The sequence below is a fragment of the Oryza sativa genome, chromosome 2 (genome assembly GCF_034140825.1).
Source record: "Oryza sativa Japonica Group chromosome 2, ASM3414082v1".
Classification (NCBI taxonomy): Eukaryota; Viridiplantae; Streptophyta; class Magnoliopsida; order Poales; family Poaceae; genus Oryza; species Oryza sativa.
The window spans coordinates 29,679,937-29,696,578 of NC_089036.1; the positions used below are offsets into that span (position 1 = coordinate 29,679,937).

Sequence of the window (16,642 nt, forward strand, 5' to 3'; positions counted from 1 at the left end):
ACCGCGCCATCACTGAGCACGCCTTGCGTCTCCGGCGAGCGGCAGCGCGCTGGATTTGGTGCGGCACTGCGTGGAATCGGATGGGGGGCGTAGGATTTGGCGATGGCGAGCGGCGAGAGGGAGAGAGGGAGAGAGAGGCGAGCGGCGGAGGGGAGGAGACGAGCATGCGTGGAGACGGAGGGGAGGAGACGCGCCGGTAAATGAGAAGAGAGAGAGGGGGGAGAAGAGAGAGGTAGTATAATAAAATACCTACCTGAGCTTTTTGGGCTAGGGGCACTCGTTAGGCTATTAGGGGTATCCTCCATTGTGAGGGGGTTCTCAGAGGGTACCCTCAGTTAGTGAGGGTACTATTTAGAGTGTCCCTGATTGTAGATGTCCTTAAAATTATAGGAATTGATATTTTGTGGGACTGAGAGAGTATACAATAGCGCAATAATATGAAATGCACTTTTCGTGGACTGGAATACTTGATCCAGCCTTCAGACAACGTTCTAAAAAAAGGCCTTCAGACAAGAAGATCGCTTTGGTTTGACTGGAGGATCTGCTATAATCCAGTCAGGTTTACACTTGTCCATAAATAGTGTACTCTTCAACCCAAAAAGCATTTCCTAATATTCCAAAATCGATCTCAAACGGAAGCTGACAAGTGACAATATGTGTACATATCTCAGAACCAGACCATGCTGCAAATTGTTGCGGAGCGATCAGAAAGCCTTGTGCTCGCTAACTCACAGATCACATACCTTTACCGGTATGAACTAGTAGTAGCGTTGTAGCAGATCACGCCATGCAGGATGCAGCACACGTATATATTCAGAGCTCAAGAGTTCAGAGAGTCGATAACCATGTGTCAATAGGGTTATGGGCCAAAATGAAAACCCATCCTACTACTTTTCTCAAGAAGAAAAGAGAACCCAATTCCGAATCCCAAAATCAGTCGCAGGTCACAACCAATGCTACCTCCACGCGGAGCAACGCGTGAGTGGACCACGTAACGTTGTCACGTCCACGCGCCTCCGAAGTCCGAACGTTTCAGCACAAGAAACACCAAATGATAGGCTCATTGGGCCGCGAAGCAAACACCGATCGAGACGCTCAGCTAAGATGAACGAGCCAGACCAATCAGGCAGTGGACATTTCTAGGTACAGCTAGAAGAAGTGTACGAAATATATTTAGGCGATGCAGTAGTACGTAGTTATCATGTACCTGCACCCCCGGCGTTTCTCTGCTTGTTTTTGTGCAAGTGGACCGGTGGTTCTCTGTATATGGAGTACATGTTGACGATCCGACAGGTTGACCCATCCCCAAGCCTACGACGGCATTGCACACGAATGCCAACCCCCGGGATTGACCCGGACGTCCGAACGACCGGACAAACCAACCCGTCCTACGGCTGCGCCCATCGGCGCCGCTCATGTCGTCAAACCACACGTTTCGCCACACAATATCGCAAGCGCAGGATTTTTTTTATTTTCTAATTTTAAAAATATAGCATGACCAAATAACGTTACCACGCTAGCCACCGGCGTGACATTGTTTTTGCTACGCCAGTCCGATTGACGTGGCCGATCTTGGAAATAAGTTTTAAAATAGTTTATTTTAAAATTTTAAAAGTTCAAAAAATAGGTAAAATTGCAAGCATAACGTGGCCATGCCGAGATTAGCTAGACCGACGTGATAGTGTAGTTTTGCCACGCCAATCCAGTTGGCATGACCACAATGTTCAAAAAAAGTTCAAAAAAAAAAAACAAGCGCAGCGCAGCCACGCCGAGATTAGCCCGTGGCCGCCAGTGTGCGGCTGGGCCAGTTTGCTCGTAAAATGGGCCGCAGCCCATTTTCCAGGCCCTCGCAGCGAACGGCCCAGCGGGAAGCCTGGGGATTCCGGCTCGCGCGTGTCCTCTCCTCCGCCTCGCCTCTCTCTCTCTCTCTCTCTCTCTCTCTCTCCACGGCGGCGGCGGCGGCGGCGGCGGTGGGCAACGGCGTCCTTCCAAACGCGGGAAGCCATGGGCTGGCCACGGGCATGGTTGCTCGCTCGCGGCTTCCGTGGGTTTCGTAGCCGACGGCCATTGGAGGTAACTGTGAGGTGAGGATTTTCCCCCGGCCTCCACTATCATAGCATCGTTCGTTTGCGCGTAATCTAAGTCTGGGGGTAGCGAAGATGCTTTGATTCTGTGGCCGCGAGACGAGACACACGGGGGAATCTAGGATGGGGGAGGGAATGGAAGTCGGCATTTCGTACGATTTGGCCGCTGAAAACGAGATCACCGGGCCAATGATACGACCCTACGTGCCAACCTGCTGTCTACACAAAATTGGACCAATTGTTCCCTGCAAGAAGAAGGAAACATCAGAGCCCCGAGATCAGCTAGATCTTATTCTAGTTAATCTATCTATACTTCGTCGCCTCCTCCTCTCACAGTGGCTTTATCGCATCTTATGATTCTTATCCAGGCAATCAGGCATCATTCTTTAGCTCCTATGCCACAGATCAATTATCAGGTACCTTTTCCAGTTTCCTGCTGGGTTCCCTACTTTTCATCAAGTGCACATCTATGTTGGGAATCCAATCTTTGATGTGCTATATTAGTATATGGTGTGGATCCTGTTCTTATGATGTCACCGTCACATAATTACATGCTTACTTGCAGAGGTAAATACATGATTAATCAGAAAAATATCAGAAGTTTTTCTTTGGGAGTGCTAGGAGTTTGGTTCATTTGATCATAAATTTTCTTAGCTTGTTTCATCTTTCATATTATTTTTCTCAATGCACCACATATCATGACAGGCTGATATTGTTAGTCAACGTGATCAGGAAATCCAATACCCTTGGCTGGTAAGTTTGAGTTATAAATATTCAAATAAATATTTGAGTCCTTTTGTTTTCAAGTACCAAATCCATAGAATAGATTATTGCCAAGAGAGCACCCTGGTACTTGACTGTAGAGATTTGTATCCCATGTAATACAAGAATCTTGGCCACTTGCATGGTGGGGGTTCTTCCCCATCGTCCACACCTTAGGATGTTGACGATTTGAATTATCACGTGGGAGATTCGCATATGTGCAGGTGACTTTTGTTTTTGCTGATGCGACTGATGTAAAGGAGCCAGTAAGTATTTTGTAATCCACACTTTCAGGCATAACCTATTTCTAAACTCTCATCATCATAACTGGATGACCTGTTCCTCTCTCTTATTAAAAACTTGCAGTTTGTGGCCTAGTCAACTATTTGATGTTGGCCAAAATGTAGACGTGGCAGGACTTTCATTTTAATTGGAAGTCCTGAGGACTAAGATGAAAGAACAAAAATCTGAAGTAAATGCTAAGAATTTACAATGTTAAAAAAAAAACTGAACTACCAAATCGCATTTTGGCAGGAACAAACCATTTAGAAATGTTCAGCGAATTCATTTTGTATAGCTTTTGAAGTTCTCTTGAACAATTAGTCCTTTGAGAAAAGAAAGTTATGGAATGATGCCATTGGAATGTTCACCAAGAAAGAGAAATAAAACATGATTTTCTACATGGAATGGACCATTGTTATAATAAGTGGTAATTTCACCATCCTACAGGGTTACCAGAAAAGAAATTCCTTAGACTGTTTGGATCATGCTTGGATCAGATCTGTCATTTTCTTTTTATAGAAAATCTGGAGGTTCATAGTACCCTGAACTATCTACCAATCACTGTGCTACGGAAATCAAACATGTAAGTATGTATCCTCTCGCATAACATGCAGTTATCCCATGAATCTAGTTATGGCACTTCATTGTACACTAGATCCTATTTACATATTTTTTACTAGAATAAACCTATATTGCTCCCACCAGCAAGGTTAGTGACATTTTGGGATGACTGCAATTACATTGAAAAAAAAGGTTTATGTAAGTTTTTCTTGAAAAATGTGTTCATGATATATTTATATTCCGTAAACATGTTACAGTAGAAATTAATGGCCAAACCCAAACTTACATGTCAATTTCCAAAATGTCAATTATCTGTGACTGGACATCAAAGTGACTTAATGTTTGAATGAAATAGCTATTTTCAATATAGTTTCTGTCTATGAACATTTTGACTGAATATCTCCAGTATGTCGTCATTATGCGCAAAGGGGTTGAATTCTAGGTGTTGATATGGATTGTTTTTATCTGTTTTGTTTGACTACATATCACAGTTGAATAATATATCTGGTTTGCATGTCATTCTTTTCTAGCACCATGACAGATTAGTTTAGTTGAAATATGAAGGGGTAGATAAGTACTTCTATCCTTTCTGGCGCAATAAAAGCTTATTTTCCTCAATTAGAGGAAGTCCAAATAGGCATATATTTAATGTGTGTCCGTTCCTACTCATTTTATTGGCATTTCCTTTAAATAGGTTCAGTGAAGCTGCAGAGTGAAGGTTATAGTGAAGACTGGCCTGCTATATGTGCATTGCACAAGACAATCTGCAGTCTTTTTGTCCTCTTGATTTGAATATAAAGGTTCTAATTCTACTAAAAATGAATATAATACAAGCATTCAATAAACTGTTTAGGACTTGCACATGTCTCATCATTTAGATTGTGATAAAATAAAAAAAAATATTTGAACATTTCTGTTTGAGAGGGGAGGATGTTAATACAAATTTCTAGTCTTCTGTTTTTACCTGGAAGGCTTCATAGCCACAGCTTCTATTCCAAAAACTATTTGCTTGTCGTAATCACTGAATTGATACACATTTCATGGTTTCTACAGCCATTCAGTTGACTTGAATCAGTACCAGAAATCACCTTTACTTGAAACATTCTACAAGTTGTTAGTGCCAATACCTTCACATAGTGATAACATATTACCTAGCATATGTTAACCATCAAATGCACCCTTAACACATTGTCCCAAACAGGGATCAAAGGATAAATGATCTCTCTAAATAGTTCTTTTTTTCTTCATATGTGTGTTAGGGTTGGGGTGTGGCAGAGGGGGTATTAGAAGGCCAAACCTCTGTGGTACACGTCTATAGATTCCAAATAAATGATACAGTACCTCTTTGGTACTCCCATCAACATGGTTCACACCACACCACTACACCAGTGACACCACCACCACCATTACAGGGTATTTTTCTTGGCCCCTCTGTATAAATAGCAGCACCATGTTCACTCTTTGTTCCATTGAAATACAAGCAACCATAAACAGTAGCCATTTCTAGGACCTTGGCCTTTCTTGAAGGAGGATGAGTTCATCCTGGACAACAAAGCAGAATAAGGTGTTTGAGAGGGCGCTGGCAATATATGACAGGGATACGCCAGATCGCTGGCAGAATGTGGCACGGGCAGTTGGTGGTGGAAAGTCAGTTGATGATGTGAAGAGGCACTATGAAAAGCTGATCAAGGACGTGGATCGCATTGACTCTACAGGAGGCCATCAAGGATCCCATTACAACAGCTCCAATGCTAGCAGCAGCAGCAGCAGCAGCAGCAGCAACTCTCGGGGCAGTGCCAATGAGGACCAGAGGTAATTTGGTGGCTCATCACTCTCTTCATGATCGTTCCATATATGCACCATCATTACCCTGTACATCCTCTTCTTATGAAGTTATTTACACAGGCCATGACTCATGAGTATATGTTTACTTGAGCTAGAGGCTTTTGTTCATTTTATTGTTTCTAGCTTACTATATTCTGCTGTCCACCTTGATTATCTTTTCCCTTCTAATCTGCAACATGTTTTTATTGCTTGTTCTGCTTTGTTCCGTTAGCTAGCATTTCTAGTTATTTTGCTTGTGTATGTGGACACAACCTTTGGTTATCCTTACCATGTGATTTCCACAAAGTAAGGCTAACAATTGTTCTTAGGATTTAGCTGGAGGCGACTTGTTTCTCAAGTCGTGCCATTAGTTTGTTAATTAGACATTCTTATGAAAACTTGAAATTTTACTAGCTCTTCAAAGTGCCTTTTTTTTTGGCCTTATCTAAACTACAATTGCCGTATCTCTTTATTACAATTACTGGTAACAAGTTGTGCTATTTTCTTCCTGTTTTTTGCTCTATGTTTGTTGGGACTTTATTTCAATGAGAAAAGACATTATTTCCTTTTGCCATCCCTTGTCTAATTGTCAATTACATGCTTTGTTTGGCAACATGCAAATTTAACTAGATGGAAATATTCTGTACGGGAAACTGCAGGCAATATGCAAATTCAACATCATCTGCCCATCTGATCTAATTTGGTTTCGATTCTAAATTCTTTAATCTGGGGAAAGATATGGAGATAATCTAGTAGTCCTAGCTAGTTCCTAGCTATTAAACATAACTCGGCCATTCAATTATTTGTTGAAGAGATGAGTGTGCACTCTGCTGGAAGGATAAGTAGGCCAGGACTCATAACTACATATTGTAAGGCCCTAGTCTCGTGGCCCAGAAAATCGTTTATGCAAGTGAACAATTGGCATTCTTTCTATCAGTATGTCTGCACTGCTTCACACTTGCTTTTTAATTTGATTACTCTAGTTGTGTGCGTCTGTGAGAAAATAGACAGGCAAAGGCGCCAAGAATTGTATCCATCTTTTTGGAACCTGCCTTTGGATTCCTCTCCAGAAAGAGAAAGGCCCCATGAGAATGGAACCTAGCACAGCATTAAGCAACCATATGCATCTTTTACCGAAGAGTTGCAGGAAAAGCAACATAGAACCCCACCATCTTAAAGTTTTTCGCCTTTATGACGGGTATAAAGCGCTTTTAAATAGTGGGGCTTTTCTTGTCTTGCATGGAAGTGGTAACATTTTATCTTCATCTTTCCGTTGGAGAAGATGAATAAATGGGTTTATTATTGCTTTTTTAATTTCTTTTCTTGTTGCAGGAGGAGGTACCACAACTTTCAGTGAATGTGACATTGACATCTCGAAAGCCGAAAGCAGCCTGAGTTCCAGCAAGACCGACACATATGATCGACTGTCCCTGCAGATGCTACCTTCACTATTTCGTTTATGTTTTCTATTATGCGCGTGTGTGAATCAGAACTGGCCCTAATAGACCAGTAGTTAGTAACTTAGTTTCAATTGAGCTATGACTGGTTTGCTGAATTATACTGTTGTATTCCATCTGACGATGCTGTATATGTAATATCTGATGGAAAGTTTATAATCTTCTCTGAGATCTAAAGTTCACATGTTCTTACTATATATCTATCTTCATGTTGTCTTACTTTGCGAACTCCCATTGTGTCATTGTGATTGTGTACCAACTTGTCAACTATTCCCTCCGTTTCAGGTTATAAGACATTTTGACTTTGGTCAAAGTTAAACTGTTTCAAGTTTAACTAAGTTTATAGAAAAATATAGTAATATTTATAATACTAAATTAGTTTTATCAAATCAATAATTGAATATATTTTCATAATAAATTTGTCTTGGGTTGAAAATGTTACTACTTTTTTCTACAAACTTAGTTAAATTAAAGCAGTTTGACTTTGACTAAAGTTAAAAACGTCTTGTAACCTGAAACGGAGGGATTATTAATCTATTATGTTGTTGAGTCGTAAAGATGATGCTGCGGGGTTGCACGATACCGCGACAGTGCGACAGGATTTGGACGCTAACGAAAGTTCAGGGCTTTTGGATGCAATGTACCGAATCCATGTCTAAGTACTCATCAATAGTCATAAGATAAGGAAAAAATAGCCATCTTGGATAGGCGAGGGCCATGATCCAGCTCTGTCGGCAGCGTGGTCCCTAAGCAAAGCTAGAGCAGCAGTCTACTTGTGATCGTGGAAGATATGATAAGATCGATCAGTCCTGAGTAATACTAGCATCCATGGACAAAAAAACAACTCGATGATCACAGGCGTCAGATGCACCATGCAAGTGTACGTAGCAACTAGCAAGCAATGAGTTGTATGCTTGTATAACAAGAACACTCTAAGCAAGTATAACAACTGGGTGTAGGGTAAGTTAGTTACACCATGTAACAAGAGGACGCAAGGCAAGCTAAGCTTGTATAATTGCACGACGGTTGCCATGTCATTGTCGATTCAGGTTAAAATGTACAATGGAAATCGACACCAGGTTGGTCGGCTAAGACCCGCTTAAGGAATCTGCATTGTGATTTCGTAGACCATATATCCACATGCACAGTCTTTGGCGGGTATTATTAGGTCTCCGCAACCTAGATGTAGCCTGTAGGCTGTAGTACCGCTATACCTCGTTTTTATTTTTTATTTTTTAAGATAATAATGGAATAGAAATCCATTCTAGCCTTTGCTCAAATGAGTTACAACTAATTATTACACGAAATCACTCAAAACGAGTGCAACTTAAAGAGAACTTAAAAAAACTCTTCCAAACATAAAGCGAACACAAACTCATAAATGCCAACACAAGATAAAGAGCGCACAATTATTGAATTTTATTTGTGAATCTCCATCCGAAGTTGACAAAAGGATGCATAACTGTCGTCTCAAGATTACGACATGCAGACTTCAAAAGCTTATAGTCTTCATCATACTTTTATAGTTGTGCTCAGGACCAAAGCTAATATGTTGTCCTGAAAAGAATCTGCATATAGGACATAGATGGTGATTTCTCAAAAATAATATCATTCCTACTCAACCCTATAGCTCAACATATAGTAGATGCTCCTATAAAAATAAGTTTACTGGTTTTTTTATCAACCCCCACAAGCCAATTTTCAAATATATGAGATATAAACCAAATGAAACCTGAACAGCTCTCCAAAGAAATTTTGCAAAATGACACTCTATGAAAAGATGTTGAATAGTCTCATTTTTCATAAAAAATAATATCTCAAACTACCATTCCAATTTCTCTTGGCTAAGGGCCTGTTCACTTTGATGCTAAAAAAAATCTTACCAAATTTTAGTAAAGTTGCCAAAAAAGTGGCTACATTTAGTTTGCTGCCAAATTTTGGTAACTATATAAGAAATCCTGCCAAAATTTTGACAACTATATCAAAATTTGGTAAGGTTTTTTTTTGCATTAAAGTAAATAGGCCCTGAGTTGTTCTTTGTCAACAGTACCCCTAAGCAGGTATCACATAAAAAATGAAAAATCGTTTTTCTTGCATACGTTTTTCTAAGAGTTTTTTTTTTTTTTGCATAGTTGATTGTTCAGCATGTACAGTCCTTGAACTCTAGGGGCGGAGGATTTGATCCCACCATTGTGAATAATTGTAGCTTAAGTAAATTTGAGATAAGTTATTTTTAGGGGAAAATTGAGATAAGTTAGCACGGTCACCTATCCACCCCCCTGAATCTCAGTTTTTTTTTCAGACTAGTCACATGTCATGTACTGCAAGTTGCAACGGGGATGAGAAACAAGATGGTCCGCACAGAATGTGGTTCAATTTTTTTTCCTCCTGGATAGGGGAAACACGGTTTAATTTTTTCTCTCCCGTCTTTTTCCCTTTTCTTCAAACTATTTGTTTTTCTCCCCAAATATGAGGAACATGATTTAATTTTTTTATCCGTCTTTTTCTTTTTTCCCAGCTCCTCTCATATTTTTCTCTCTATATATTTTTAGTGGTTTTTTATGGGTTGGGAACAGGAGGACGACTAGGAGAGGATGGGTCAACTAGCTCAGTTTTTCTCTCGCGGTTTTCACATTGGTTAGTGAACCTATTAGTTTTTGCGCGCGCTGTTTTCTTTTTGAGGTTAAAAAGAGAGCTTTATTAGTGACTATATAAGAGGTTACATTCCTGGTTTAAGTCTAGATTATTGCGGAAGCACATAGTCTCCACTTCCCACATGACCTATACTCATTGCCAATTGGGCTAACACATGAGCCACTCTATTTGTTTCTCTTTATCTAGATCGTTGAACTCTCAAAATGTATTTTTGTACTTGAACTTATCTTGGTGTCATACAGGTTATAATCGAAAGATCTATGCCCTAAAGTTGCCTTGTAAGGGGAGATTGGAAGATCTATAATCTTAAGTGTGCGATCATTATTTTGGTGATTTTTGGAACATACTATTTCCGTGATGAGTTTGATGAGATTATGTTGAGTTTCGGTATCAAATTAAAAGATTGAAATTAGAAGATGGACATTATAGTTTGATGAGGAGCAAGTAAAGACATTGACAATACAGGGTATGGCATGAAGTGACTATCTATGGCAAGCACGACTCGGCTAAAATGGACCTCATGGAGGTGAAGAGCAAGCAAGAGTTTTGGTGCCGATGGACTGAATCCGGTGGTGAAGGGCGAGTGAATGCTTTGTCGTGATAGACCATGCGAGGTCATTTGAAATTATGAGTAATCAGCATCCATTATAATAAGAGCGTAATATGAAATGCCGAATATCAAGAGGATGTGATTCGTTGATGAACATCAAGCCAAGAGCCAAAGTGGACATTTATCAAGGCAAATGTTAACTTTCCCTTGGGAATGGAAGAATTCATGGGAATTTTGCAAAAGGCGAAATTTACATAAAATTTCCCTGTGGAATGGAGCAATTCCATAGGAATTCCGCGAAGAGATAAGCTAATTCCTATGAAATTTACAAAAAAAATCCCGTGTTATTAACTAATAATAACTGAGGCGCCAAAGTATCTCGTGTTAATTCCCTTTGAAATGGAGGAATTCACGCAGTTTGGGCCTCGTTTTGGGCCGATCCAAGCGAAAAATCTACGGTGGAGGCCCAGCCCGGATTCTATTGCTCTCGTTTGGATTGGAACGCAAGAAAGAAAGAAGAGCTTCCCGAAAGAAAAGGCGAAAATCACATCTCCCCTTCTCCAATCTCCTCCTCCTCTCCCTCTCTCTTTTTTAGTTCGCCGCCGAACTCTCCAAAACCCCCACGAAAACCCTCGCTTCCCACCGACTCCATGTGGCGCCTCCGGTCGCGGACGGCGGCGGCGGCGGCCGTCATTGCCGCGTCCGCGGCGTCGCTCGCCGACGTCGCCTACGCGGACAGCGGCTACTCCTTCTTCCGCCGCAGCTCCCCCCCGCCTCCACCTCCCGCCGCCGCCGCCGCCGCCGCTGCTTCGGAGGACTCTGGCACGGAGGTGGCCGTCGAGGTGGATTCCAGCGGGTTCGACCCCGAGAGCCTGGAGCGGGCGGCCAGGTTGCTGCGGAAGCTCAACTCGTCGAAATACGCGAAGCAGGCAAGGTGTTTGTTGTTTTGACCTAATGCGGGGTTTGCCCCCACCTACTGACGCTTTCTGCCTCTCGTGTGGTTGGTTTGGCCTGCAGCTGTTTGAGCTGATGCGCATGCAGGAGAAGACCCGGCTTGCGGAGCTGGAGGCCGAGAAGGTTCAGTACATCATCCAACAACACCTCAGGGACATTGTGAGTGCCTTTTGCCCCTTCCTAGATGCAAATAATTCAATGTGGTATGCCAAACATGGCCAAAATGTCAGAAGATTGATTTCTCTGCAGTTCCAGTGATTGACTAACAGAAAAGTAGCAGTCAATTTCATCTAACTTGTTCTTGCTTTGAGTGCTGATGAGTCGTCAGCACCACGTTATCACCGTTAGTCTATTTGGTGAATCATACCTTTACTAGTGAGGCCATAAATATCTTGGGGCTTGAAGCTAGGATGAAAGATCAATTGTGGTTGTAGTTTGCTGTGGCATGATATTTGTTGGTTATGTCGCCCTTATTTTTCTCTTTTTTCAATAATCACTAGAAGATGACTTGTGCGTTGCAACGGGAAAAAAGTAAAAAAAATATTAAATATTAGATGATTAGGGTCTAATTTTCCTGATAACATGTTCTTCGCATAAAGTTTGTTGTCCAGCATCTCCAACTTTAAAAATTGGTCTAGTGACAATACAGGGTGAGATAAAACATTACTCATGAGGGAGTACTAAAGATACATATGAAAGGAGGCTGTGCTAAAGTGTGATTTTTTTTATTTAAGAGGGCATGTATAGCGTAATTAAAGATGCAAATGAAGAAAAACAAAGAACCTGACTCCTAGGCATAGAGTTGCTTATATGCATGGTTGCACACCCTGTTATGATCATCTCTGAACGCTGTTAGTCAGTTTTATATGTAGCCATGTCCTCATGTAGTAATGTTCTGCCGCAATAATAGTAATAATAATAATAATCCCCAGATAAGAATTGAGTTTATGACTACTCCCATAGACCCCCAAAAAAAAAGGAAAAGGGAAAAGAAAGTATCGCTATGTCGATGAAATTAGCATTAAATTAAATTATGTTTGTGTGATGTAAAAAGAGAAAAAGAAAAGAAAAGGTCTTTAGATCAATAAGATATTAGTATTGAATGAAAAAAGCATGCTCTTTGACAGAGCTAGAAAAGCCAATTAATTGCCTGTATATGTGGAGTTGCTTCTATTCTGATTGACACTGTATTTTTCCCTTCCATTATACGACGCCGCCAGATCCACGCGGCCGCTGCTCGCCTCCTCGCATCCCTCGCATGACTTCAGGCCTGCACCTTTTTTTTTTCTTTTATATTTTTCATTCACCAAGGCGCTCAAAGGGTCTAGACACCGAATACCCCATATATTGACTATTGCGTTTGTGTCTTTTCCCTCCTTAATCAATGGTCGTTTTTCACCAAACCATGTACCAACACGTTGAGGTTTATTTGCTGACGTGGCACATCCCAATTGCAGATTGGGTTTTATCTTTCACTCAGAGAGATAGGCTATGTGCACCCTAGTTATGCAGAGGCTTGGAGTGATCTTAGAGTGGCTATATCAATATTGATGTAATTATCTAAGATCACTAAAGCTTCCTTTATAAAAAGAAATAGAAACTGAAACAGTAAACATGCAAAACATTCAATTCTGCCTTGGCCCTTTTGAATGGCAAAGACATCCTATGAGATATCATGGCATAAAATGGAAAGCTTTAGATTGTTAGCAATCTACTCATGTTTATCCTCTGATGCTCGATATCTGGTCCACAGGAGAGGCAACAGAAAGAAGGTGAAAAATTCAGAGAGAGTTTGCAGCAGCAAGCTCAAGCAGAGGCACAAAAGTTACGTTATGACGATGAATTAGCTAGGAAAAGAATGCAGGTATTGACTCCCCCCTCTGTTTACCTTCTTTAATGGCAAATGGTGCTTTAACAGCACAGCATCATTTAATCAAGTTTTTTTTTTCCAGACGGAGCGTGAAGCACAAAGGCGACAGGATGCAGAACTTGTGAAGATGCAAGAGGCAGCTGCCCTTAGGAAAGAAGAAGTTAGGCGTACCACAGAAAAGAAGATTTTAGAAAAAATGCTAGAGGATGAGAAAGAAAAGGCTCTCTTAAAGAAACAAAATATCCAAGCTAACGCTGAAGCAAAAGGTGAAGCCCTTACTCGTGAAGCAAAGGCTTTAGAAGACTACAACAGAAAGATGCTCCTGGAACGTATAAATGGCGACAAAGAGAAGTGGATTGCTGCAATAAATACTACTTTTTCACACATTGAAGGTGTTTATTTTCCTGCTAGTGACAATCCTTACGAATTTAATCTTGAATTCCTTTTGGTTCTGCTACTATTGCTGGTTACTCATAGTAAATGTGTATGCCTTTTTTGATCAGTCATTATTGAAGTTCTTAGGTTTGTAATCTCCTTTTCCCTGTATTCTAGGAATTTTCTCAATTCGACAATATCATTGGCATTCTCACATAGATATTTCTCTCTGTTTTTAGTGGTTATGGTGTCCAGTAATTGTGTGGAAATGTCATCACGTGAAATCGCACCACCATATATTCATTGTTCATTTTATTATTATTTAAGTGAAACTATGGTCTCATGTCAAAATTAATAATATGTACTGTGTGACACATCTGTTCTTCATTTTCATGTAATTGTCATGGGAATGTTGATAACCGATACTTTATTTTTCATTCAAACTTATTTTCTAATGTGAACTTGTAGGTGGGTTTAGGATGCTGTTGACTGACAGGAGTAAATTATTGATGGGTGTTGGAGGAGTTACTGCGCTCGCTGCTGGAATTTATACTACCAGGTTTATCTGGATTTCATGCTGAATTTACTTTTGAAGTATGCATACACACAAAACCACTTCACGGCTTGACTTCATCTTTCCCTTGTCAGCAAAAATTGTTTGAGACATGTCATGTTCTTATTTACTCTTTTGTACTTTAGGGAAGGAGCAAAAGTTACATGGGGTTACATTAATAGAATCTTGGGTCAACCTTCACTGATCCGTGAATCATCTATGCCAAAGTTTCCACTTTCAAGGTTTAAGGCTCTCAAATCTACTTCAGCATCTCTGTCAGGAGGTGCAGGCTTTGAGAATGTTATTCTTCATCCTTCACTGAAACGGAGGATTGAACATCTTGCACGAGCTACAGCAAATACAAAGTCGCACGATGCACCATTTCGCAACATGCTGTTCTATGGTCCCCCTGGAACTGGGAAAACATTAGTTGCTAGGGAGATGGCACGCAAATCTGTAAGTTTTCAATAGATCTAATTGGCTAATCTATTCTGCTCCATTCTTCGAGAAATATCAGGCTTATGGATCTTCTATAAAGAACCTTGTTTTCTGGATTTTTTTTAATACAAAAATATGTATCCGTCAACTTCAGTTATACAACAATTGTATAATCTTACCATTGCATCCTTTATGTGACAGGGCTTGGATTATGCCATGATGACGGGAGGAGATGTTGCACCCTTAGGATCAGAAGCTGTTACCAAAATACATCAAATTTTTGACTGGGCTAAGAAGTCAAGGAAGGGCATGCTGCTTTTCATTGATGAGGCTGATGCGTTCTTGTGCGAGTATGTTCACAACTTAATATTTAAGCATTTGTCTGACCACTGATTTTTTTTTTCACAGATAGTGATATGCATGTTAATGAGCTAATCCTGAGGATATTCCCAATTCTTAAGCTTGACTTGAACTAATTTTGAGCCTGACAGTACATCCAATCTCTTTGCAGCCACTGAATTCAAACAAAGTAAAGCAAACTTCGTTAGAACCCAAAACAACAAATCTTTATCATAAATTTATTTTACCATATGACCAAATTTCACATCTCTCCTTTAATCTCATGCTTTTCCTTGCACTTTACTAGGCGCAACAGCACCCACATGAGCGAAGCTCAGCGGAGTGCTCTCAATGCACTACTATTTCGAACTGGAGACCAGTCGAGGGATATTGTCCTTGTCCTTGCAACAAACCGACCTAGTGATCTTGATGCTGCTATTACGGACCGCATTGATGAAGTTATTGAGTTCCCTTTACCTGGGGAGGAGGAGAGGTTCCAGCTGCTCAGGTTATACTTAAACCACTATATGCTCAAGGAAGATGGAAAAAACTCGTTTTGGGACTCACTGCTGAAAAAGCAACGGCAGAAGATACAAGTTAAGGACATAAGTGATGATTTGCTCAGGGAGGCTGCCAGGAAGATCAATGGATTCTCTGGCAGAGAGATTGCGAAGCTTATGGCCAGTGTGCAAGCTGCTGTTTATGGCCGCCCTGACTGTGTGTTGGATCCCCAGTTGCTTATGGAGGTAGTTGAATACAAAGTGGCTGAGCATCATCAGCGCATCAAGCTTGCTTCTGAGACTTCAACTTGAGCAATGTTATAGATTTTATCAGAAAGCAGCAGTCCTTTTCAGATCTACTGTCCCCATATATATGTTCTGATATGAGGAATGGAGTGAGATATAGTCAGTTTCCTCCAGCTGACTTCGATAGAAGTTGAAATTTAGAACACACCGGATACTGATGTTCTTCTTTGCGGGGGGTATGACCTAGGCTTGTCCGGTTCCAATTTTGTTCCATCTCTTTGCCTGTAGCATATTTATGGTGGTTTTTATGGAAATACAGGCAAATAGGTAAGACTGAGATGCGCATGCTGAAAATCTTATTTGACTGAAGTGGTTCAACCATTCATCTTATTTGTTAGAATTTGATTTTGTCTTCATTATCATAGATGATGAAAAGTTGAACTTACCGATAGACCTGCATGTCGTCTGTGTAGGATTTATCTAATTATTTGCACTTATGTCTTGCCCCTAACACAAGTCTTTTAACCTGGATCGATCTTATTTTTCTGGTTTCTTCGAGCTTTCACGGGGAACTCGGAACGGTGCACACATCAAAGTTTTTTTAAAAAAAAACAAACCCGAACTTTCGTTACTCATTAGCTGAGATATCCTCAGCAACCAAGTCTGTAATACAAGATGACATAGAAACAGGCGAGTCTATGGGCTACCCTATTTCCTTCTCTTGGCTTAACCTGGAAAGACAAAATTTGAAGAAAACAGATGCTTCAGTTCCCATATCACAGTGTTGCAGTCGGAGAGATCATAATCAGCTGTTAAAATAGTTTTCTTGGCTTAAACAAAATTTGAAGAAAACAGATGCTTCAGTTCCCATATCACAGTGTTGCAGTCGAAGAGATCATAATCAGCTGTTAAAATAGCTTGCTTGACCATTGTTGCATCAGACTCCAAAATTAGCTTTCCAATGCCCAAAGATGCAGCTGCTCTGACTCTATGCACACAAGCTAAAAGTTCAGCCTGGAAGGAGCTAAGCAGATGATTAATTCTCCCTCTAGCAGCTTGTACAACATCCCCATCAGAATCCCGAATGACATAACCCCATCCTCATCCTCCAAGTTAAACAACGGTGTATTTACCCAAGCAAGATTCAACTGGAAATTACAGAAACCTGACCAACATAACGCTCTCACGGCAT

At 40.7% G+C, this 16,642-nt stretch overlaps 2 protein-coding genes across 5 annotated transcripts; both read left to right on the forward strand.

The window, feature by feature from the left end:
* Positions 1-1,946: 1,946 nt before the first annotated feature.
* Positions 1,947-7,167, forward strand: LOC4330464 (protein RADIALIS-like 3). Of its 4 annotated transcripts, XM_066307893.1 has the most exons (8): positions 2,386-2,500; positions 2,790-2,837; positions 3,071-3,112; positions 3,576-3,711; positions 4,384-4,489; positions 4,949-5,102; positions 5,197-5,501; positions 6,846-7,167. In XM_066307893.1, exons 7-8 carry the CDS (start codon positions 5,221-5,223, stop codon positions 6,868-6,870), a joined length of 306 nt encoding a protein of 101 aa, XP_066163990.1. In that variant the 5' UTR covers positions 2,386-2,500; positions 2,790-2,837; positions 3,071-3,112; positions 3,576-3,711; positions 4,384-4,489; positions 4,949-5,102; positions 5,197-5,220; the 3' UTR covers positions 6,871-7,167. The 4 variants fall into 4 exon arrangements, with proteins under 4 accessions (XP_066163989.1, XP_066163992.1, XP_015627077.1 ...); XM_066307892.1 differs by adding an exon at positions 1,947-2,084 and having other exon boundaries at positions 2,453-3,711; XM_066307895.1 differs by lacking the exon at positions 4,949-5,102 and adding an exon at positions 1,947-2,084 and having other exon boundaries at positions 2,453-3,711.
* A 3,570-nt stretch (positions 7,168-10,737) lies between these two features.
* Positions 10,738-15,901, forward strand: LOC4330465 (uncharacterized). The gene is made up of 8 exons (XM_015771336.3): positions 10,738-11,104; positions 11,193-11,288; positions 12,883-12,993; positions 13,082-13,391; positions 13,843-13,933; positions 14,074-14,383; positions 14,567-14,715; positions 15,012-15,901. Exons 1-8 carry the CDS (start codon positions 10,826-10,828, stop codon positions 15,514-15,516), a joined length of 1,851 nt encoding a protein of 616 aa, XP_015626822.1. The 5' UTR covers positions 10,738-10,825; the 3' UTR covers positions 15,517-15,901.
* Positions 15,902-16,642: the final 741 nt, after the last annotated feature.